Source organism: Artemia franciscana, chromosome 1 (genome assembly GCF_032884065.1).
Source record: "Artemia franciscana chromosome 1, ASM3288406v1, whole genome shotgun sequence".
In the NCBI taxonomy this organism is placed as follows: Eukaryota; Metazoa; Arthropoda; class Branchiopoda; order Anostraca; family Artemiidae; genus Artemia; species Artemia franciscana.
The window spans coordinates 17,161,354-17,185,083 of NC_088863.1; the positions used below are offsets into that span (position 1 = coordinate 17,161,354).

At 34.5% G+C, this 23,730-nt stretch overlaps 2 protein-coding genes across 4 annotated transcripts in view; one reads left to right on the forward strand and one right to left on the reverse strand.

Moving 5' to 3' along the window:
• The window catches only part of LOC136026390 (hypoxanthine-guanine phosphoribosyltransferase-like), a 66,152-nt gene that overhangs the window by 29,285 nt on the left and 13,137 nt on the right, over positions 1 to 23,730 (reverse strand). For 2 of the 3 annotated variants that reach the window (XM_065702955.1, XM_065702964.1), the window contains exon 2: positions 6,015 to 6,077. In XM_065702955.1, coding sequence (XP_065559027.1) covers positions 6,015 to 6,038 — 24 coding nt within the window. In that variant the 5' untranslated portion in view covers positions 6,039 to 6,077. Of the gene's footprint in view, positions 1 to 6,014; positions 6,078 to 13,061; positions 13,179 to 23,730 lie in introns of those variants that run through there. The other variant, XM_065702948.1, reaches the window with a different exon arrangement.
• The window catches only part of LOC136026365 (rab9 effector protein with kelch motifs-like), a 116,942-nt gene continuing 112,629 nt past the window's right edge, over positions 19,418 to 23,730 (forward strand). Inside the window, exon 1 of the mRNA XM_065702935.1 lies at positions 19,418 to 19,515. The gene's annotated coding sequence lies outside the window, so the exon portion shown is untranslated. The remainder of the gene's footprint in view (positions 19,516 to 23,730) is intronic.

Genomic DNA, 23,730 nt, shown 5'->3' on the forward strand with positions numbered 1-23,730 from the left:
TCCGGGGTATAAATTATAACGCCTGCCCCCTGATCCTGTGGGGCTTTGTCGACACCGGAGTTTTGCGCATCTAGTCTTTGAACTATTTTTAACAAAATTTCTATCACTAAATTTTAATCTGATGCATTTGAGGAAAAAAGACGTAGTGGGAGGGGCTAGTTACCCTTCAGTCACTTTTGACTCTCTTGAGCTTATACCAGCATCCCTTCCATAGGAACCTTATATGTCCCCAGGGCACAAATTACAACGGCTGCTCCTTAGCCCTGGGGTCTATGTTGACACCGGAGTTTTTGTTCTCTAACCTTTGAACTATCTTTAACAAAATTTCTATCTCAAAATTTCTATCTGATGTATTTGAGGATAAAGAGCGTAGTGGGGAGGGAGAGGGGCTAGTTGCCCTTTAATCACTTTTGACTTAGGAAAAGTGAACTAGAAGTTTAAATTTTCCCTTTAGATGAGCCCTCTCTGAAGCTTATACGAGCATCCTTTCCATATGAACCTTATATGCCCCTGGGGTATAACTTACAACGCCTGTCCCCCGGCCCTGGGGGGGTTGTGTTATTTTCGGATTTTTTATACGATTTTGGAACTATTTTTATACAAAATGGCTATGTGAAAATTTTTATCGGATTTATTTGGGGGAAAAGGGGTGTAGAGGGAGGGGGCTAGTTGCCCTTCAACCACTTTTGACTCTGAAAAAGTGAACTCAAACTTTTAATTTTCAATCAAATGAGCCCTCTCCGAAGTTTTATACGAGCATGCCTTCTATAAGAACCATATTTACCCCCAGGGAATAGCTTACAACGCCTGCCCCCGGGTCCTGGGGGGTTGTTTCGATTCTGGAGTTTTGTTATATGATCTTTGAAGTATTTTTAACAAAATAGCTACCTCAAATTTTTTACCAGATTCATTTGGAGAAAAAGGGCGTGGGAGGGCTAGTTGCCCCCCGATCACTTTTGACTCTTAAAAAGAACACTGTCTTAAAAAGAACTGTCAAATTTCCAATCATATGAACCTCTTTTGAAGTTTATACGACGACCTCTTCCATACGAAGTGCCTCTGAAAAAAATAAATAAATAATAAAACATTGGAGTCTTGTGGCCTTTACTGTAGGTAAAGCTATAGCGTTGCCTCTGAAAATAATGAGTAATTGTGAAAGCATTCCCATAATTCTCAGGACAGCAAATATTACAATTGGCAGACCTTCGGGTGGTTTAGCTATTGCGATAAATAATAAGTTTGCCGCTTCTTTGTTAGATCAGAATGACATTTATATTGCTGTTGAGCTATGATGTTTTGAATTGTTGTGTATTTACATCCCGACTATTTACTGTACCCATACATCTGATAAGATGTTTGCATCAGCTTGTGCGTCACTATCGAATATTCTTCATAAAATTCAAGCTACCAACAGGTTGCTTGTCATCTGTGGGTGATTTCAAAACAAATCTGAATGACCCTTCACTGCCGCTTACACATAATTTTTCTGTCGTCACTTCCGCTTGGCGTGTCTGCACTACCTAAATCTAAACCTTTCTCTTTATGTTCATAACTCTGGGTCAACCTCAGACCTCGATTTTGTCCTGCCTCATCCAGAACTTCAATCTACCACTATTACCGTTTCAGATGACATCCTATCAAGCGACAATCTACACCTCCAGTTCAACATTTACATGTCCCCTTGCAGAAATATATGCAGGCAAAATAAAACAAAACCCTGTTGGTTTACAAAAGTATCATGGGATCACATATATCTATATATATATTTTCCTTTCAGTCCACGTGATTCTTTGTCGATGAAAATAAAAATCTCTTTCCAGCTTCTGTTTACTTCACTAAAAGGGAACCCATTGGACCTTGATTGCTTTCTAGCTGAGCTGACGCAGACTCTAAGGTAGCCTCTTCTGTATCTGGTTTTGGTTTCGGATTTGGGCCGACTGTGATCTTCCTCACTCGGGTGTTAATTTTTCAATCGTTAAGGAAGCCAAACATAAGTCCCGAAAAGCTCTCCGTCGTTGGAAAAATAGACAAGTTCAAAAAGCAACACGTGAGATAAAAATCATCCCCAGCAGCTTTGGAGGAAAGTTTAAAAGCTGACCTCAAGTTCCTCCTCGCAATCTAACCCTATCTATGTCGCTTCCCGGGAAAGACATATTTCTTCGCTTTTCTCCGATAATCATCATCTAGTTGAAGCTACCTATAAAAATGCCCTCCTCCACTATATGTCAAAACTTTACCACCGGAGGAATTCTGTCATTGTTGTCAAACAATGACTCAAACCGGAGGAATTCTGTCGCAAATTTGTCTAATGAAACCTGGTAAAGCCCCAGGATACGATGGGATGCAAACTTCGCACCTCCTACACGCTGCTCCACTTCTTATGCAGTATTTGTCACTATTATTTCAGGCTTGTGTTTCTCAGCAACATATTCAAGCTACTCTTTCGGAAGGTCTGTTACCAGTATCTTAAAGAAGGGCAAAACCCAAAGGTTTGTGAATCGACCAATTACTATTTGCTCCAAAATTGGTAAGTTTTTTGAAAAACCGATCTTCTACGAAATAAACACAAAGTGCGACCATGGGGACAACCAGTTAGGGTTTCGCAAAGGCTTGGGTGGTCAAAATGCACACTTATATTTTGTGGAAAAGTTTTTTTAAATAATTTCAGTTGGTTTTATATTGACATTGTCTCTTTCAGGGAAACTGGATTGAAAAGCTGATTGCCCTTCAATCACTTTTGACCCTTATAAAGGGCACTAGAACTTTTGATTTCGAAATCAATTAGCTCCTTTAAAATATCAATAATATTACTAGTTATGATAGAGCAGCGCTGCTTATGATATTGTTTATATGCCCTTTTAATACAGGCATGCATATAGTTTTTTTTCGTTTAATTGAAACTCTCCCGAAAACATTCCCTACAAGTTTCAACTTATTGCCCTTAGTATCATTACTTACAGTAACCGAAGAAGCAGCATTAAAAGTCTACATAGCGTCCTCTGGCTAGTTCAAAATCCGCCACAACTTATCCTTAAAGGTCTAACTTAATAATGTAAGCCATTATTGTGATATTGCTATTTCACCCTTTTGACAATTTCCATGGTCATAGTTCGTCTTGATTTAGATCAACATCTGCCTAAATATTCCGTGAAAGCTTCACCATACACTTAGCTTGTGCAGTGGCAATAATCGTAATGGGAATAGTGGCATTAGTAGCAGTATGCACATATCATCTTTTTCTTCTTTTTTTCATCATCCCCTTCAAAACTTAAAACTTAAATAAAGTCTTAATATACGCTGTTTTGACAGTATAAGTGCGCATAGTGCCTTTGGTTAGTTTGAATCTGCCATCAATATTCTCTCGAATTTTATCCTCATAGATTTAACCTTATTAGTACTGGTATCACAGTAGTTGTGGTAATAGTAGGAACAGTAGTAGCAGTGTTAGTATTACACTAGTAGTAATAGTAACAGTAGTAGCAACAGCATTAATAGGAATAGCTGCATGTACACCTTGCCTTTTGATCAGTTGAACATCCCTTTCATGATATCCTAGAAGTTTTACTTTAGCATGGCAAGCCATTTCAAAAATATTGCTGATTTGCGCTTTTGAACCCTTTTTGACGCCCTTTCATCTTAATACTCAAAGCCTTAAAAGCAATTGCAACAGAAGAAGTAGTTGGAGTATTTTAGCAGCAGTAGCAGTATTAGTAAAAGTAGCAGTGGTAGTAGTGTTAGTAGTGACATGCATATACTACTGTTTTGTCAACTGATCATTCCTTTAAGTATTCTCTGAAAGTTCCAACTTAATACCCAAATCTATTCTTAAGATACACACTTTTGACAAACTACATGCATAGTGTCTTTTGATTTGTTCAATTTTTCTCTCAATATTCGGTCAAATTCTTAACCTCATACGCTTAGCCTTAATTGTGCTAGTATCACGGTAGTAATGATAGAAGTAGGAACAGTAGTAGTAGTAATACTGTATTATTATTAGTAGCAGTAACAGCAGTATTAATAGCAGTAGTAGGTTCATTTTGCCTTTTGGTCAAATGAATATCCCACTCATGATACTCCTGAAGTTCCTCTTCATGCAGTAATCTATTCTCGAAATTGCTGATACGCCTGTATTATCAATGCATATAATATTCCTTGATTTAGTTCAACATTTCCCCTTAACGTTTCCTCAGATGTTTATTTGAATGTTTTCAGCCTTAGCAGTTCCCACTACAGAAGTAGCAGTTTTAGTGACAGTATAGGTAAAAGTAGTTGTGGTAGCAGTAGAAGCAGCAGTAGTTGTAGTAGCGTGCAAATACTGCCTTTTGGTCAATTAATCATCTCCCTTATCATTGCCCGAGAGTTCCAAATTAATATACTCAGTCATTCCTGAGTCAGACCCTTTTGACAACCCATATATACATAATATTTTTGATTTAGTTCAACATTCCTTGAAAGACTCACCTTAATACCCTCCATATTTTGGGAAAGTAGTAGTCAAATATGCATACCTTTTCTTGATAACATATACTATACATAAACAATGATTTGCATTGTCAGCCTTAATCAGGTTAATTCCTGCTTGTTTTGAGTTTGACTTGGTTATTTATTATAATTTCTGGTCGTTTTGGGTTTCATTTATTTATTGATGCTGATTTGTGGTAGTTTTACGCTTGGTAGATTATTTGATTTTTTTTTACTCATTTTTGGTTTAATGAAGTTCTTTATTTTTCCTTGAAAAACTTATTTTGTGGAAGAAGATTATTTTAATGAATAATTTAGAAAAAGAATTGAAAAAAGTTAAATATTCTAAAATACATTATCCCTTTCCATCTTCAAGCATAAAAATATGTATATCTTCTACCTTAAATCTCTTAAAATATTACAACTTGAAGGGCTGACGGGTTTTAGGGGAAAACTTGGCAATTACTAAATCTGGGATTTGATCAAACGAAAAGAGGAAAATTGGAGTTCTAGTAAGACTAACAACTTCTTCATCTTCATTAAATCTAACAGTACGTTTTAAACTAATAATCAGACATCAGGAAATTTACATGCCTATCAGTACTGTCACACTGTCTGCTTTCATTGAAAGAGCTAGTGGTTGGCTTTACAATAGTTACTTATTTCTTAAATATATAAAAGAACTGCTGCTAGTATAAAAAAAAACAATAACCAAATGCTATCTTACGTTTGGCGTTTCGAGGTTTTTCTTCAAACTTCATTATTGTGACTTTTCATAAACTAAGATTGGATAATTAGAACTAATCTAATCTTGCCAATTACACTAATATCACTAGTTTTACATTATTATTATGCTGCCATTGTATTAGCTACCCATCCGAGTCTTTGACTTATGCAATGTGTTGTTACGTGTTAGTGAATAAATGGTAGATTTAGTTCATACTTTCGTGCCCCAGGGGCACCACTTGAGGGGGGTACTTACTCCACTTATATTTCGAGAAATACCTTTTTTTGTATCTTGATTATTTTATTAAAAAGGAATTGCAAACCAAAAATCTACATTAGTGTAAATTGGCACCCTGCTTTTTTCCACAGACTCTGGATATCAAATCTTAAAGCATGGAAATAAATACAAATGCGAATATTCATTCAACTTGATTGGTAGCTGGAGGTTTTTATTTTTAGCTAATTAATTCCAATGGTGGAATATATAAAACTCTAATACTAGATTTTTTTTTTTTATTCTAACCTGAATTTGAAAATGCACTGAAAGATTAAACATAACAATAATAGGTCTAAATTCTGTCATTCAAAATTATTCGGTGGTATGTTTTAGGCCTAATATGTTTACGCATTTTTTTTCAGAGAGAGGGAAAAGGCACAGACCCAAAACCCCCCTAACTGTACATAAATGCCAACATTAGGCTACTTGTTCAGGTCTTATCTTCTAAAATAGGATGATTATGGGTTTTCAACTAGTTTCTACACTTGATAACCTAGTTCTTTAAATTAAAAATAGAAAAAACACTTGAGGAAAAGGAAGTAATTACCTTAATAAAATTGGCTGTAGACATTTAACGCTGCAAATATTGAATGACGGTGATTCAATTAGCCTGAAAATTATGAAATTAAATTGGTAAAGTCAGGTCTTGACATTAAATATATCAAATACTGGTTAGTAAGTAACAAAAATCACAGCAAATTGCAATGCAGATTACAAATTTCCAAAAATGGGCGATAACTAGTAAAACCTTGTTCTAATACCGTGTTCTTTTTATTGTAGTCAATTTAGACTTTGGCAAAATATAAAATCTACATTATAAAACAAACTCAAAATTCGATATTTAAAATGCCTGTATCTCAAAAATAATTTCAAGTTTTAAGCCATTATTAATGATAGCTATTCAATTGATTAAGAGCAATGCTAAAAATCGAAGGTTTTCAGGTGAGTCACAAAAAAAACAGCAAAATAAATGAGCCATCAGAAAATATATTGAAGAAAATATGGTATTCAACAGTTTTTCCCAACAAAACGAAACTGCTTTTTAACGCATATTTAGAACATTGGCACTGCTAAGAGGAAGTTATGGAGCATTTATAATTTCAACAGGAAAAAAGTTATGTGACTGAGGTGATCTTTCTTGTTTGTTTTAAATCAAAACAAGCTTTTGCAATGGATCTATTTTTCCAAGTTAAGAATCAAAGAAATTTTCAGGCGAAAATTTACTTCTGAAAGGTAGTAAATAAAAGGGTAAAATAAAATCATATTCCAATAGAAAGCTTTACTAATGACAAGATTTTTTTTTTAAAGTCACTTGTGTAAAATAAATTAGAAAAAAAAATACAGGTTATTCTCCAGTGAAATCCTGGCCTTCCTTTTTCTTTTAGAAACCTATTTCTAGTAATGCTAAAATTTCATAATAGGACAGCCAGGAACAGAAAGCAAATACATTTCCACAAAGTGAACTGGAAAATGGGGTGCTATATTGAAAAAAATAAACCCTGAAGACTGGCATGCAGCAACACTGTACAACAGTTAGCAACTTCTAGCTAAATTCTAACCCTATTATATTGTAATAGTATAATTTTATATAATAAATATAACAGTATAATAATAATAGCATAATAATTTCTATAACAGGATAATTTTGTAACCCTTCCACGTGTAGAAATACATTCAAAATTAGGAACTGGAAAGGTGTCTTCAACCTTCCACCACCATTTCTCCTAAATCAAGCCACTAATCCTTAATGAAAATATATATTTTGCAGTACAGAGATAAAACTTCAAGAATTAAGTCGGTTTTCTTAATGATGGTCTTAGATGGTGTGTTTCACACCACGTGCTTTCCCCTTTATTATGAGTAAAACGTGAAAATTTCTAGGAGAACATGCCCAAACCTAACTTGGAAGTAATATTTACCTTCAATTGCATTTGCTAGTAAGATTGTATAAGACCTGTAGGTATGACGCCGGTGGTGTAGCCTCATTATGCCTGGAAGGTACGAACTTCTTCCCATACCTTGTCAACACCTGTATAAAATAAGTAGAGGGTTCTAGACTTGATGGTTCGTTTAGAAAGACTGTACCAGAATGTAAAAGGAAAGTAGCAAAGCAGTTCTGTCATTTTTTTTCTCAGAAACCGAAGGAGAATAAACCTTTTTCATGCGCCAAGAAATAGTTGGGGTTCTTTTCCTTAGACTTGAGAAGTTTTGTTTCATTACACATCCCCTCCCTATTTTTTCCTGTTTGCAAGAGTTGGCAAGTTCAAAAAATTTTGGCAGTGTTCATATGGCGTTTTTGAAGGGTGAGGATGACCGAAGGCTATGGATTTGACAACAAACTCATGCCGAGGGGATACAAGAATCACACCAAAAAAGTAGGAACAGACAAAGGCATTGTAAACCCTCATTACAATTTATGGCTTTCTTGTCAGAAATGTGTGGTTGAAGTACCTCCAAGTCCTTCTTATCATCAACTGTCCCCAACTCGCTGTCCTCAATATGCCAGATGATAATGATTATTGAGGCCTAATTGCAACACTTTGGATTTTGAAATGTTGAATTACAAAGGCAATACAAAAGAACAAATTAGGAGTTTGCTAAGGTCCAGCAGAACACAAGCTAACACTACACTTCTGCCAACAGGTCCTATGAGTTTGCACTTGCCACCACATAGTGTTAATGATTTATATAGCAACGTTGAACAGTCATTAATCTAGATGATGAACAAGGCTGGCCAAAGAATGAATCCTTGTAAGATACCACTTACAACTGGAACATATGGAAAAATACTGGCACTATCATTACATATTATGACTTTTGCTAACTTTCTGCTAAAAAGTCCTCAATCCAATCAGTTAACTGATCACATTCTTGATAGAATTTTACCTTCACCATTAGGTAAGAACTGATCAACTTTGTCAAAACTCTCAGGTTAACCAAAGAACACAATGTCAGCTGGGATTGTCCATTTCCAGAATAGTTGCCATTTAATTATAAGAATGGATGAAGTTGGTGTTAACTGCATTTTATTTACTTTTAGTAAGAGAATAGTTTAATTGCATTCAAAGGATATTTTATTTCAAACCTTGATATATACCAATGTTCTTTTATAGGACCTTTACATTTAATTCAAGTTTTAGTTATATTCAATTTAGGTTAGTTCAAGTTTAGAATCAGAGTTGGTTTGCCACAGCCAGCTATGGTATTCTTTTACCAAATTTGGAATAAATTTGTTTGCAATATTTGTTTTGTTAATTTGGCCAGCGGATTTATATTATAATATTCAACCATAGGCAGCGCAATAGCACTACCTAAGTAAAGAGCAATATGGGCAAAATGTATTTTTTTGGGGGGGGGGAGATCAGGGCACACCATACTGAAAGAGTTGTCATAAAACTTTGAAAAGGACTCTTTTCAAGAGTCCGAGAGAAAAGAAAACTTTGAAAAAACTTATATGCCCCTGGGGCATAACTTACAATCCCTACCCCCAAACTCTAGGGGATTCTGTCCACCCCAAGGGGCTTATTTTATTATCTTTGGACTATTTTTGAACAAATGACTGTCTCAAAATTTTTATCAAGTGCATTTGTGGAAAATAAAACAAAGAAGGAATGGGGCAACTGTCCCCAATCATTTCACCTCTTAAAAGGGAACTAGAGCATCTAATTTTGAATCAAATGAGCCCCCTCAGGAGTTTACAGGACAGCTATTTCCATAAAAACCTTATATGCCCTGGAGCATAACTTATAGACCTTTTTCTATGGGTTCAGGGGGAGGGGAGTGTCTTCCTCACAGACATAAGTTCCAGACCCTTCAACCAGGCTAAACAAAATGGCTATTTCAAAATTTTAATTAGATATGTTTTGAGAATTGACAGGCATAGGGGGCTAGTTGCCCTCCAATCACTTTTGACTTTAAAAAAAAGCCCTTTCAATTTCAAATTGAATGAGCCTTTTTTGAAATTTCTACAGCAACCAATGGCCATCTCAAAATTTCTGTCCAATGCATTTAGGAAAAATACATGGTGTTGGGGGTGGTATCCACCCTCCAAACAATTTGAATCTTAAAAAGGGTATTAGAACTTCTGATTATCAATCCAGTAAGCCTCTCCAAAGTTTATATGAGCACTTTTATGTTAAATCCTTATATGTCCCATGGCATAACTTACAACCCTTGTGGTTGGGGGCATAAATATGCTGAAATGCTGATAAATGCATAAAATGCATTAATGCTGATAACCCTAATGCCTTCTCAAGACCAGAACATAATTTACACTTTTCTGAAAACAAAATGCATTTGAGATGTTTTCACTTTTTTTACTTTCATAAATAAATATTATCAAAACTTATTTTGTTTGATGAAGTTAGGTTTAACCATCATTTAAATATGATAATAAGAAACATAAAGAATCTTTATTTATTTTCTATATTTTTTCTTCTCTTTTTGTTACATAATTTCTCATGTTAAACACTTGATTACAAATAAGTTACAAATTATTATTAAATTTCTTAGAACTTTCATATTTTTTAAAATGGGCATATTGTTTTCTTTCAAAGAAACAATTCATCCTATTGCTAGCAAGTGCAATTTAAGGTAATTGAAAGGGTAACAGACATTTGCACAGACACCTTTCAGAAGCAAAAAAGCCTATGTTAAAAATTTCTGAAAACAGAAGCTGGACCTAGATTTAATCTTTTAAATAAGTCATGTTTAAATGCAGTATCAAATAGAGTTAAGATAATAACAAAAGTAGGGAGTTGGTCAATTATTCTTGTTTTAAGGAGCAAAACCTCACTTGGTAGAGGTGTGGAATAGAATTTATCCAGAAGGAGACAAAATAGAACAAAAAGAGAGATATTTTTATGTTACTAATTTCATGTTCATTTTATGGTTCTGTTCATGTTTGTACTAGTTCATCCTTGACCTCTGGCTGATGGTCCCTGATGAACCATCCTCTAATAATTTTACATAGCTCTAGGCTATATAATTTTTTTTTTTAATTCTTACTTTATAATATGCAGCAAGCATCTACTAACCATATCTACATGTTTGTTCCTTTTTCTATCAATGTTTTTAAATAATTTTGTATAATAAAATTCTAGCTGATCTTATCTGAAACACAGCTATCAGATTTGAAAAAATGACACTATTCACCCAAGAAAATTGCTAAAATTGAGAAATTTTATAAATCTACAAAATTTTTGCCAACAAATAAAAAATACCATTTCTGTAATGTTTGTAGAAATACATTTCAACCCTGTTGGTCAAATGGTACCAGTTTTCAAACAGGATAGCTCTGTTTCAAATAAAATAAAACAGAATTATATTATCAGAAATTATTTAGAGATATAGATGAAAATAAAAAGAAGGTGTTTTATGTGAATAACTGAAACCTGCAGGTGGTACAGCAAGAATCTCACTGTTTCTAAATTTTGGTTTCTATTAAGGGGGATGCATCGTCAAAATAACAAACAAAGCAATGAAAATGAACATAACACTAGCAATATAAATTATCTCTTTATTTATTCAAGCATGACTCCTTCTGAAGAGCTGCTATTCTAGAGCTTTATTCATTTGAAAATCGCCAACTCACTTGTATCATTCCCAAAAGCAGACCATTAAACTTTATTCCCTGTCCTTCCAAATGGACAAATAGCCTATATAGTCCAAATTATAGGCTTTATCCTCAAAGAATTTTTAGAACATGACTGTTTCTTTTGATTAATTTACCTGTAAATAAGCAGAAGGAACAAAAGTAATGGCATTGGCAATTCATTGAATATATTTAATTTGGGTTAGAGTTTTGTCTGTTATGGTGGGAAGGGGTTCAGCTAAGGGTATTTGTCAACAGAACTAGATGGAGAGTAGGAAACATATTAAGAAAGCAATACTTGCTGTATAGTATGCTGAATTATAGTGTATAGTTAATACCCTAATATTTGCACATTGATATACAAATATATAGCCTAAACTATATATTTTCAATGTATTCTACCATCTGTAACTTGTCTCTATAGTTTTTCTTTCATCACAGTTGATTCAATTTACAGGTATATGAGAGGAGGCAACTGAGATGCATTGGAAAATATATATAATTTCAGCTATATATTTGCACATTAGAGAGATTAGGGGTACAGAATAGTGAGGCTGTATACAAGATGTGTTGACTATAATTACTCAACATATTATTAAGAAAGAATTGTTTTCTTAACATATTTCTTTATCTCTAGTTAGTCCTCTAGGCAAATATCCAATAAAGTTTAAGGGTTGGCATTCAGGAATGATAGGATGCAGGCTAAGTAGAGTATTTTAGAATCTTTTAAAGTATTTTCCAGAATCTTAGAGTCTAGTATTTCTTTAAGAAGGTTAGGAGTACTAAACTGATACCATAATCAAAACAATATCTAGCATCATTAAGGGGTATGGGGTCAATTATCATGCTAGTGTTGCCTAGTGACAATAACAACCATTTGTCAGCCTTGCAGATTTGGGAGTTAACTGGGACTACTCTCTTGCTAATTAAACATTTCATTCAGAAAACAACATAGATAGGGATAGCTGAGACTTGGATAATAACCAAGCAATAATAAGGCAATAACCAAGCCTTTGAACAAAAAATTTGCAGTGGGGCTTGCCTACTTCAGATGGGTCTACAGGCTAAAGTATGGTCCAGGAAGGTATGTTGAAGTACCTACCTCCACTCCTTCTCTCTCTAGAGGGCCCTGACCTTTGAAAATATGTGTGTTATAAAAGTGAAACCTAGCAAAATAGATCTTCTGCTTGAATGAAGGGTCAATGTTGGTATTACCTGAACAATTTTGGGGTCATGAAACTAGCCTATTGTTAATAGATGCATTTTGACTTTTTGAACATCTTTTCTCTCTTGCAAAACTACTGCAGACTCACTGTTACGGAGTTATTCCAGCCCTAATATTCTTGTCTTTATACATATAGAATTGCCATCATTTCTGTTTTCATTGATTGGATATTTGAAATTGCAAATCTGTAATAGCCTAGTTTAGAAACAAATTTGGGCTATATATTTGCACATTAGGGGGGTAGGGATAAAGCATAGCATATGTTAAATACATAAACTAACCATTGCTGTATTTAATATATGCTATGCTTTACCCCTCCCCCCTTATGTGCAAATATATAGGCTAATAAGTCCATAATGGTATAATGGTGAGTTTACATTAGTTTTGCAAAAGAGAAAAGATGTTCAAAAAGTCAAAATACATCTATTAACAATAGTTTCATGACCCTAAATAATTGTTCCAGAAATACCAAAACTGACTGAATGAAGTACAGCAAAATTATTTTCAGCTTCACAACGTTGCTCAATCCTAATTTATAAGATTCTAAAGGTATGCCAATACATTTCCTACATTTTGAAGAAAAAACATTGATATGGCTCAGAATTCTACTCAAATAACAGGAATTGCATTTTGAGAACTAAAGGGAGAGAAAAAGCAAAAAATTGACAAGTTTTGAAGTCTTAATCTAAAAAGAATTAAAAGTATCAAGAGCAAAGAGTTTTAAGGCTGGAATAAAAATCAAATCCAAGCAGTCTGCAGTGAGAACCCCACAAGACCTGTATTTCACGTCCTCTCTATTTCTCAGTGTGTCTTCAAATTCAAAATTCGCGTGCTTATTGCCAAAGAGAGAAAGACTTTTCGACACGGGCTACTACTCAAAACATCTACTGTGTACTAGATTTTGGCAAACTTATTCTTCACAAAATTCTACCTTGTTATATTTGAATTTTGTTTATACTGAGGATATATCAGTATACTGAGTATATTGAAATGAAAGTTTGACGAAAATTTGAAGGGAAACGGGAACTAAATCAAAACATACTATGGGCAAAAAGATTATCAAAAGGGCGTATCCGCAGTATCTTTGGAACGGGTTATCTTGTCCAGCCTAAACTTCCAGGCATCATGAGGGTATGTTCAACTGGCCAAAAGGCAACATTTGGAAACTACTATTGGTATTGATACTGTTATTACTGCTAATACTACTACTACTCAAACAAAACTACTACTGCCACTACTACTTCAATTGCAACTACTAATAACGCTAAGAATATTAAGATGAACATTTTGGGATGTATTAAGGGTTAAGTTGAAAAAAATTTAAACATACTATGAACATACAGGTTATCAAAAAGGCATATGGGTAATATCATAGCAACGGCTGATTGTAGTAGGCTGAAACTTCCTGGGCTTCATGAGGGGAATGTTCCAACTGACAAAAAGCCAATATGTTCATGCTACTGCTGCTACTAGTACTTGTTCTATTATTGTTAATGCTACTACTAGTGTTTCAAATAGCACTAATACTACTCCTATTACTATTACTGTGACTGCTTTTTGGGATGTATTTAAGGGTTAAGTTGAAAAAAATTTAAACATACTATGAACATACAGGTTATCAAAAAGGCATATGGGTAATATCATAGCAACGGCTGATTGTAGTAGGCTGAAACTTCCTGGGCTTCATGAGGGGAATGTTCCAACTGACAAAAAGCCAATATGTTCATGCTACTGCTGCTACTAGTACTTGTTCTATTATTGTTAATGCTACTACTAGTGTTAAAACTAGCACTACTACTATTCCTATTACTATTACTGTGACTTCTATTGCAGCTATGGTTAAGGGCGTAGAGTTAAAATCGTCTGGAAATATTGAGGGGTGTAGTTGAGCTGAATCACATTAGGACGTCTGCATGCAGGTTGTCAAAATGGAATTTCAGAAATATCTTAGGAATGGTTTGGTATGTGAAGTTGAAACTTGCAGGGCTTGTGGGAGGGGGTGTTTAAATAACCAAAAGGTAATATTGACATCCTACTGCTACTACTTCTACTACTACTAATTTTATTGCTACTACTATTACTACTGGTTTTGCTACGACTTTTACTAAAGCAAAGGGCATTATCCGAAAATTTTGAGGAACATTGAAACAGTGTTGGGCTAAATCAAAACACACTATACTCAAACATGTTGTCAAAGGGACGCACCAAAAAGGCCTCAGGAACACTTTATGGTACAAAGTTGAATTTTTATTGCGTGTTGAGGTGTGTTTTGAAAGAAAAACAAAAGGTACTATGTGCATACTGCTACTGATGATGCCATGACTACTGCAACTATTGCTATTTAGGCGGACGCCGTTACCAAATCAGAACGAACTATGAGTATGTAGATTTTCAAATGGTAACAGCAATAACACAAGAACTGCTTACATTAATAAGTCGGAACTTTAAGGGTTATGTTGTGGTGGATTTTGAAAAACCAAAAAGCACTATGTGTATATTAATATTAATACTACTACGATTCTTGTAAGTAATGAGGCCAAGGGTGTTAAGACGAAACTTAAAGAGAACGTTTAGGGTGAGTTTCAGTTATATATAAAAAAAAACATACATAAGGAGATTTAAATAAAGGCGATATCACGGGCAGTTCAGCGCTGTCATTAAACTTTAGAAGAAGCTCACTTGACTGAAAATTAAAGTTTCTAGTACATTTTTTAAGAGTCAAAAGTGATTACAGGATAAGTAGTCCCCTTCTAAACCAGTTATTTTCCCAACATATACAATAAAAATTATGAGATAGCCATTATGTTTCAAATTGTTGAAAGATTCAGAAACTACGTTTCTTGCGATGTTGAGGAATTCAGCCCGTCACAGTTCAAAAGAAAGGGCTGTCAGTTATGTAATTTTCTATTATTTGCATATAATATTTGTTTTTGTGGAATAGTGCTTATTTGACCTTTGGTTTTCAAAAAGACCAAGCGCATTCAAGTCAAGCTCTCAGAGAAATCCATTACCACTTCGTTTTCCCTCTTTTGTGGTGCTTATTTGAGTTCTATATCTTTTTTAATCTAGTCATTTCCGTTTTTCTTTCTTTAATTGTAAATTTTTCTTTTTGATATTTTGACATTTAATTTGGATTTTGATTTCAATTGCTCTAATATTTATAGTATTTGACTTAGAATACGAATTTGGATGTTTTTATACTTTTAGTCTGTGATAGCTGCTTGTCCTAATGAATTGTCATTTTATCGCCCCTCCCTTCTGGTTTGTTTTTGTAATTAATTGCATTAATTTAATTTTAGTTATTGGACATTGATTTATTTTGGTTATATTTTACTAATCTGTGCTAAATTTTATTTGTCTATTTTTACACTTGATTGGTATTTTTAACTTTAGTCTTGACGCGTTTGTTGTTGTAACTTCTTTTACCAGACACACGAAGCGAAGTTGGCTCTATAGAGTTTGCTAGAGCCTTTTGAAAATAGATATTATCTTACCAAAATGTCATATGCGTACAGGCTGTCAAACACACTATATGTATGCAGGCTGTTAAATGACTATTTCTGCCGTAAATCAGCTGAGAGTGCTAGGTTGGAACTTTGACAGCATACTGAGGGGTATGTTAAGCAAACAAGATTCATTATATGCTTAATACTGCTAATGGTAGTAGTACTACTACTGTTGCTGTTAGTGCTAGTATTACCATGGCTGATGGCGATAATGATGAACTTTCATCATTAAAGGGTGACAAAAGATATTGTAAGAATGCATGTTATCAACAGGATTTACAAGAAATATCGCAAAAATGACTTAAAGTATTCAAACTGAAACTACCAGGGCATGAGACGAGGATGTTGTACGAGACCAAAAAGGCACAATGTGAATGCCATTACTGTTTACTACCAATACTACTACTATTTCTATCACTAATGCAATTCATGTTGCTTCTACTATCACTTTTGCTAGGCTATATGGTATTACAAGGTATACCAGCTAGAAAAGGGTATACCGTATATCCTAGAATCAGGTATAAAGTAGAAACTTACGACGGATAGTTTATGTTGCTATAGAATTAAATCATAAGAGACTATGTGTATGCTGGTTGTCAATTTTACGTCTCAGCAATATCTCAAAAACCATTGAGGGCATTAAGTTGAAACTTTCAGGGCTACTACCATTACTAAATCTGCTCTTGCTGTTGGACCGAATAAAAGGATAGAAATGAATTCAGGTTGTCAAACTAGCATGTAAAGAATGTTTTGGGAATTGTACTAAGTTTTATTTTTCAGAAAAACTTGAGAAGCCGTAAAACAATGAATTAAATAGTTCTATGTCTGTCTAAATTTATATAAAGGCGTGTGTTATTGATGGAATAATTTTTCCAGTATAAATATAGTAAGCCGAGCTTTGGATTTGTTTCAACTTTATTCAGCATACTACCAATATTTTCTCAAAATTTCGTGTTAATACCCCTAGACTTTATAGTTGTAGTTGAAATAATATGAGTAATATACGTCTAACACCTTTGGGTTGCTTCAATATTCCGTAACATACACTTAAACTTTTAACTTATTTACACTGTTTTTGAAATAAAGCTGTTTACACATTATTCATTTTGCCCAGTTCAACATCCTCCTTAACATGTCCTGAAAATTTCAATTTAATACACTAGAAAATTCTTTGGATACACCCTTTTGACACCCTGTTTGTACAGAGTGTGTTTTTATTTGAACCAACATTCCCCTAAACATTCCCTGAAAGTTTCAACTTTCTACCCTTAGCCTCAGTAATAGTGATGCTGGCAATATCAGTAATAGTAGCAGTACACAGTGTTTTTTGATTAACTTCAACCTACCCCTAAATGTCCCTTGAAAGTTTTAGCTTAATATCCTTGACCTCAGTGGAAGTAGTAGTCGTGCCGGTCGTAATAGTTACACTACTAGAAACATTCGCATAAATGCCTTTTGGTATTGTTCAAGCTCCCCCTTTACACATCTTTGGTCAATTGATCATTCCCTTTATTATTCTTAAACTTCCATTTTAATACTCTCAATAACTCCTAAGCTTCGATGAAAGTTCCTCATGAGTTTCCCCATATGTCAGGTAAAAAAAAAAAGCTAAAACAAAAAATAGAGCAAGACAAGGGTTAAAAATATCAATAAAGAGTATAAACGGTCAATAAAAATGCAACGCAAATTAGTAAAACGTAAAAAGAAAAAAAAACATTTCCAAGAACTAAAATCAACTTAATGCGATTAGGTTGAAAACAAAAGGAGGGGGGGGGGGGATAATAAAATGATAATACATTATGGCAATAGCCGAATTCGTATTCTAAGTTAAATGTGTTGTTTTAGTGCGGTAATACGTGCGGCGTTAAGAGTGCAAGCTTTTGCACAGACTCAATTTTGTCACTAAGGTCACTTGAAAGTTGCGCGTGCCAAACTGGATAAGGAAAGCGTTTTTGATTTAGTTCAACGCTACCCTCTGCATTACCTGAAAGCTTCACTTGAATGCACTTTGTCCTTTTGAGAAAAAAGTTCAAATATATCCTCTTTCAGTTTTGTAATACCATCAAATTCCTGGTGGGGGAGGGGGGCAAGTTGGAGCCAGTTCTCCCAAATCAAGTGAGAGTGACAATGAAAACCGAAAACTTAGCTATATAGTAACAAAAAAAGTTGGATAATCTAAAAAAAAACTAACCTGTTTCTGCCGATACTTGAATTACTGAGGCTTATCTTAAATTCAACATGGTTTTTGGAGCAACTAAATTTCAGACGGGGGCCAATTAGGGTCTGGACGGGTGGGGGGGGGGGGGGGAAATCAGGTCTGGAAGGATTAACTGCCCCCCCCCCCCAGCCCCAATAAGAAATTAGAGCCAACATGAAAATCATGGAAAAGTTTCATAGCTTAAAGACCTCACTCTGAGGACTGTGAAGAGTTGACATACTAACATCCTCAGAGACATAGTTACTGGTCTTCTCAACTAGGCAGAATAAAATGGCTATCTCAAAATTTTGATTGAACGTGTTTGGAGAAATAATTGACTAAGGAGGCGGCTACTCGCCCTGTAATCATTTTGACTCATATAAAGCACAAGCCTTTGCATACCTTTGAAAATCTGCACGAATATATATTTTTTTTTCAATTGAAATCCCCTTAAACGTTCCTTACAAGTTTCACCTTAACACGCCGAGCCACCTTCGATGAACATTCATATATATAGAAGGCTTTTCTCGGGAAGGGATACAAACTAATTTCTAATCTCCTTTCGCTTTGATTAAACTTGAATGTAGGTTGTGATGGCTGATAGCTCCCTTGTTAATGCAGCAAACTGTTTTCTTTGAAAGATAAAATATTACATTCATATATTTACCCGCACAAGGGGTGGAGATGTTACGTGTTATTTCCATTTATTTTTATATATTAAACAGTTATGAGGCAAAAAACGGTGAGTAAAAAATGACTTGCGCTTACAGTAGCTAGAACTTTAAAAAAGCTTTGATAGCAAAACAAACATTACAAGAATTGACTTTTACGAAAATTCCGAAGATTTATTTGCCAAGTTTAAAGCTACCTAAATAAAATTACGAGTCTGGGAATAATCCCTATTCACGAAAGAAGACGCGAACAAATAATAACGAAGACCACAATACCTTTTCATCAAAAAAAAACAGAGTAGATAGCGACTAAATTTGCAAAGACAGTGAATAACAGAGTGATTACAACCAAAGCAAGCGGTTTGATTATATGATCAAACACCAAAAACTGTGTTTGTGTGTTGTGTGCTTGTGTGTGTGTCACGCACACACACTTCAATTTATTTTCAAACATACACACTTCAAGTTGCAGGGGACGGGGAATTTAAAGAAACCGCAAGGGAGTATTAAAAAATTCAAAAGTGCTGGGGAATACCTCTCACAAGATTTTAAGCAGAAAAACCGACAAAAATTACATCTTTGATGGGGGTTGATACTTCACTAAATTCAAGTGAGTTTCGTTGTCAAAGTTTGTATATAATGCACATACTACAGCATGCACTTACCACATACTACAAGATATGAAAGCGCTTATTTATTTGTAAATACTACGTATACTAAAGAAATTCAATTATTTATAGGGTTTCTTCAGTCAATAGTAATGAGATGCTTCATTGTTTCCCAGTGACAAGAGAACACTGCAGTAGAGTTTTTGAGTTCTACCTCATAGTTTCGATAGTTATATATTAGCTGTAAGGTAGGAAGACATTTATTAAGCATTTCGAGTGTTTGAATGATAAAAAACACTAACTTTGCCTGTTTAAATGGGTGTGGTGGTGGGGAGTAAAAAAAAATAAATAAAAGAGTTATGAAATATTACAAAATACTCTTTCCGTGTACGTATCTTGGGTATGTACACGGAACGTACCAATTATAATGAATAATTGTTTTTATGGAGATAATATGACTCCATAATTGTTTTTATGGAGAAAGAAATAAAAAATAGGTTTTTTTTAACTGAAAGTAATGAGCAACATTAGAACTTAAAACAAACAGAAATTACTCCGTATTTGATAGGGGCTGTTCCCTCCTCAACGGACCGCTCTTTACGCTAAAGTTTGACTCTTTTTCTCAACTTTACTTTTTAAAACAGCAAAAAAATAAGCGTAAAGAGCGGGGCGTTGAGGAAGGAACGACCCCTTTCAACTACAGGGTAATTTCTGTTCGTTTTAAGCTTTAATGTCACTCATTACTTACAGTTAAAAAAACCTGTTATTTTTTATTTAATTTCTGAATGTTTTTTAATTAATGCATGTTTTGATTTTGGATATCTGCACATGAATAATTAAAACAAAATTTGCATTATTTTATTTTTGGCTAAATGGCTTTCTCATAGTTTTGATCGGACGATTTTGAAAAATCTTTGGGTAGAGGCCTAGTTGCCCTCCAATTTTTACGAGGCGACTGGAACTTTTAATTTTTTACGAACGTTTATATTAGTGAAAAATATACATAACTTACGAATTAACTTACGTAACGAGCTTATATATTCGTATGTTTTTATTATGTATATATCTCCCCCTCCTCAACACCTAACTCTTTACACTAAAGCTTAAATTTTGTCCCAATTCCTCAAGAATAACCCCTGAATCACAAAGGCCGTAGAACAAATATTTGAAATTATTAAAAATATTTTAGCGTAAAGAGCGAGGTAGGTATTAGGAGTAAGTGAACCCTATATGCGCAATATTTTCTGTTCGGTTTAAGTTTTAATGGTGCTCCTTACGTTCATTTGAATTTTTTTTTTCATATTTATATTTTCATTGTTTTTTCAAATAATGATGGAAAATCCCCCTTCATGGAAATTCTCTTCCACCAAGACAAATTCCTCCATAGAAATATCACCCCACGTAAGGGGGCCTAGGTGCCCTCCAATTTTTGGTCACTTAAAAAGGGCACTAGAACTTTTAATTTCCGTTAGAATAAGCCTTATTACGACATTTCAGGACCACTGAGTCGATACAATCACTCCTGGGAAAAAAAACACAAAAAAGACACGCATTCATGGTCTGTCTTCTGGCAAAAAATACAAAATTCCGATTTTTTGTAGATACGAGCTTGAAACTTGTAGTATCTGACGCTGTAGCCATGACTTAAGGAGAAAAATTGTGCAATTAAATAAAAAAACGAGTTTTTTTAAATAAAAGTAAGGAGCGACATTAAAACTTAAAACGAACAGAAATTACTCCGTATATGAAAGGGGCTTTCCCTCCTAAGCACCTCGCTCTTTATGCTAAAGTTTGACTCTTTCTTTTAACTCTACTTCTTAAAACAGTAAAAAACATTAGCGTAAAGAGCGGGGCGTTGAGGAGAGAAAGCCCCTTTCATATACAGAGTAATTTCTGTTCGTTTCAAGTTTTAATGTCACTCCTTACTTTCATTTAAAAAAGCTTGTTTTTTATATATTTAATTTCAGGACGTATTTTAATTAATGCATGTTTTGATCTTGGCTCTTCGCACATAAATAATTAAAATGAAATTTACATACTTTTTTTTTGGCTTAATGGCTTTCTCATAGTCTTAATCGGAAGTTTTGAGAAAAAGGAGCGAGGAAGGAAGCCTAGTTACCCTCCAATGTTTTGATTACTTAAAAAGGCAACTAGAACTTTTAATTTTTTACGAACATTTTCATTGGTAAAAAAATATGCGTAATTTACGAATTAACTTACGTAACGAAATTCTATATTCGTATGTTTTTATTGCGTATATGAGGGGGTTCACCCCTCGTCGATACCTCGCTCTTTAAACTAAAGCTCAAATTCTGTCCCAATTCCTTAAGAATGACCCTTGAATCACAAAGGCCGTAGAATAAATAGTTAAAATTACTAAAAATACTTTAGCGTAAAGAGCGAGGTATTACGAGGAGGTAAACCCCTCATATGCGTAATAATTTCTGCTCATTTTAAGTTTTAATGCTGCTCCTCACTCTCAGTAGAAAAAAACTTTTCATATTTATTTTTTCTTTGTTTTTTAAATAATGCTAAAGAAATCCTGCGCCTCCTTCATTGAAAGTCTCTTCTCAATTGAAAAGTTTTTCCATGGAAAGATCCTCCCACGTAGCCCCCCCCACCTCAACTCTTCCTACCAAACAATAAAAATCCCCCTGAAAACTTCCGTACACTTCCCACTAACCATTACTATATATAAACACAGGTCAAAGTTTGTAACTTGCAACCCCTCCCACGGGGACTACGGGGGAGTAAGTCGTCCCCAAAGACAGAGTTATTAGGTTTTTTTTACTATGGTGAATAAAATGGCTATCTCAGAATTTTAATCCGGCGACCTTGGGGAAAAGATCAGCGTGGGAGGGGGTCCGAGGGAGTACATGCCCTCCATTTTTTTGGTTTCTTAAAAAGGGCACTAGAACTTTTAATTTCCGTTAGAATTAGCCCTCTCGCTATATTCTAGGACCACTGGGTCGATACGATCACCCTTGGAAAAAACAAACAAACAAATAAACACGTATCCGTGATTTGTCGTCTGGCAAAAATGCGAAATTCCACATTTTTGTAGATAGGAGCTTGAAAATTCTACAATAAGGTTCTCTGATACGCTAAATCTGATAGTGTGATTATCGTTAAGATTGTATGAGTTTTAGGGGGCGTTTCCCCTATTTTCTAAAATGAGGCAAATTTTCTCAGGCTCTTAACTTTTGATAAGTAAGACTAATCTTGATGAAAGTTATATATTTAAAGTTAGCATTAAAATGTGATTTTTTTGCTGTAACTATTGGTATCAAAATTCCATTTTTTAGAGTTTTGGTTACTATTGAGCTGGGTCGCTCCTTACTGCAGTTCGTTACCTCGAACTGTTTGAAAACTTGTTTACTATGCTCTACAGTCAGGGCTGCATTCATCATTGATCGAAGTAGAATGTAACTGGGTTTAAAGCTTAAAAAGGATGGCGAATTAATGAAAAAAGTGAGTTGAAGGAAAATTCAAATGTAAATATTTAAGTGTTTACTTTTTGATATACAGAAGTAAAGCTTAAAAAGGATGGTTACTATTGAGCTGGGTCGCTCCTTACTACAGTTCGTTACCACAAACTGTTTGAAAACTTGTGTAAGCTCTACAGTCAGGGCTGCATTCATCATTGATCGAAGTGGAATGTAACTGGGTTTAAAGCTTAAAAAGGATGGCGAATTAATGAAAAAAGTGAGTTGAAGGAAAATTCAAATGTAAATATTTAAGTGTTTACTTTTTGATATACAGAAGTTAAGAGGCATTTGAGATTTGTCTCCGTATGTTAGGCTCCTGATTCTTTGAAATATTTATTTGGTTTCGCAATTCACCCAAGAATTTCTTTTTTCAGAGTGTAAGGTTTATCGTATGTAAGTATCAATGAAAAATACTAGCGATTTAGTGACAGCCTCTTTATGGAGTAAAATTAAATAAAAAAACAAGTTTTTTTTACTGAAAGTAAGGAGCGACATTAATACTTAAAACGGACAGAAATTACCCCGTATATGGAAGGGGCTGCTCCCTCTTCAACGCCTTGCTCTTTGCACTAAAGTTTGACTCTTTCTCTCAACTCTACTTTTTAAAACAGTAAAAACATTAGCGTAAAGAGCAGGGCGTTAAAAAGGGAGCGGCCCCTTTCATATACGGGGTAATTTCTGTCCGTTTTAAGTATTAATGTCGCTCCTTACTCCTTACTTACATATACGGGGTAATTTCTGTTCGTTTTAAGTATTAATGTCGCTCCTTACTTTCAGTAAAAAAACTTGTTTTCTTATATAATTTCTGAACGTTTTTTAGTTAATCCATGCTTTGATTTCGGCTCTCCGCAGATGAATAACTAAAGCGAAATTTGTATATTTATTTATTTGGCTAAATGGCTTTTCCATAGTTTTGATCGAATGATTTTGAGAAAAAAGGAGGGGGACCCATTTACCCTCCTATTTTTTGGGTAC